At 51.7% G+C, this 1,479-nt stretch overlaps 1 protein-coding gene across 2 annotated transcripts in view; it reads left to right on the top strand.

Moving 5' to 3' along the window:
* The first annotated feature begins 1,124 nt into the window (after nucleotides 1-1,124).
* Nucleotides 1,125-1,479, top strand: part of FBH1 (F-box DNA helicase 1) — a 35,805-nt gene continuing 35,450 nt past the window's right edge. For both annotated transcript variants that reach the window (XR_004082371.1, XM_031061887.1), the window contains exon 1: nucleotides 1,125-1,479. This exon is cut by the window's right edge and continues 212 nt beyond it. Coding sequence is in view for 1 of the 2 variants with exons in the window: in XM_031061887.1 (XP_030917747.1) it covers nucleotides 1,176-1,479 (304 nt within the window). In the remaining variant the exon portion in view is untranslated.

Here is a 1,479-nt window from a genome sequence, read left to right as displayed (position 1 = left end):
ATCCCCTGGGGAAGGGAAAGCTCCAGGGAGAGCTTCCAGCACATTGCAGGGCCTGCAGGGGCTCCAGGAGAGCTGCAGAGGGACTGGGGCCAAGGCCTGCAGGGACAGCACCCAGGGAATGGCTCCCACTGCCAGAGGGCAGGCATGGATGGCATCTTGGCAATGAGGAATTCCTGGCTGGGCTGGGATTGCCAGAGCAGCTGGGGCTGCCCCTGCATCCCTGGCAGTGCCCAAGGCCAGGCTGGACACTGGGGCTGGAGCAGCCTGGGATGGTGGGATTGGAATGGGATGGGGTTGAAGGGCCCTTCCCACCCAAACCATTCTGGGATTTGGGACACTCAGAATCCATCCCGAGGGATTTTTATGGAAGTTGGGGATGGAAAAGGGAAGGGAGACCCTTCCTGGAGCCCTGAGATTCCCAGTGAAGCCCCCGGATCCCAAAATCCCTTCCCAGAGAGGTGTCGGGGTGGGGATGGATCCAATCCCAGGTGGGAGAGCTGGGAATGGAGGGAATTCCCTGGAGAGGGAGACTGGGGTGGGATTTTGGGATTCCCAGAGCAGCTGGGGCTGCCCCTGATCCCTGGGATGGCCAAGGCCAGGCTGGGCACTGGGGCTGGAGCAGCCTGGGACAGGGGAAGGTGTCCCTGCCATGGCAGGGGTGGCACTGAGGGGACTTTGAGGTCCCTTCCCACCCAACCCATTGCAGGATTCCATTAAAAAGAGTTTCCTCGACCAATTTCCTCTCTGTGAGATTTTGTGATTTTATTCACTTCTTTTTTTAATGTAATTATTTCATTTTCTTTTTTATTTTATTTGTTGCATTTAATTTAATTTTGCTTTTTTTAAAATTTTATATTATTTTTATTTTATTTCATTATTTTATGTAGGCTTATATATTTATGTTATTTTGATTTTATTTATTTTCATTTAATTTTTTTTTAAATTCTTTTTTTAAAATCTCATTTCATTTTATTCCCCAAATCCTGCACACCTGTGGCTGAGCAGAAACCCCAGAAAACCCTCCCTGAATTACTCCTGAGTGCCTGGGACATGTGGGATTCAGACCCATTTTCCTGAGAGCTCTGTCTGTACCTGGCTCCCTTCCCACAGAACATTCCCTGCCCAGCCTGGACGCGCCACCAAAATCCCAAATTCTTCCTCATTCCCTGATTCCCATGGAATTCATTCCCACTTTTCCTCTTCGTGCAGCACCAGGCCAGCAGAGGAAAATCTCGGATTTTTTCAGCATCCTGAAGTCACCACAAGTGGGAAGTGCTGGGATGCCGAGCCGTGGCATCAAGGAAGAGCCACTGGATCCCTTTTCCCCTGGAGCTCCCGGTTCCTTCAGCAGCCCCTCCCTTCCCCTGCATCCCCAGGCCTTGGTGCCACCTCCCAGGGGACATTCCAGGAAAAGAGGAATTCCCAAACCAGAGCGGGATCTCTGGGAGGAACCCGAGGAGAAGATTCCAGAGCTCAGTG

This window comes from Geospiza fortis, unplaced genomic scaffold (assembly GCF_000277835.1).
Source record: "Geospiza fortis unplaced genomic scaffold, GeoFor_1.0 scaffold61, whole genome shotgun sequence".
NCBI classification, from domain to species: Eukaryota; Metazoa; Chordata; class Aves; order Passeriformes; family Thraupidae; genus Geospiza; species Geospiza fortis.
Note: the sequence above shows the minus strand (reverse complement) of the source record. Positions and strands in the feature narration are given on the sequence as shown.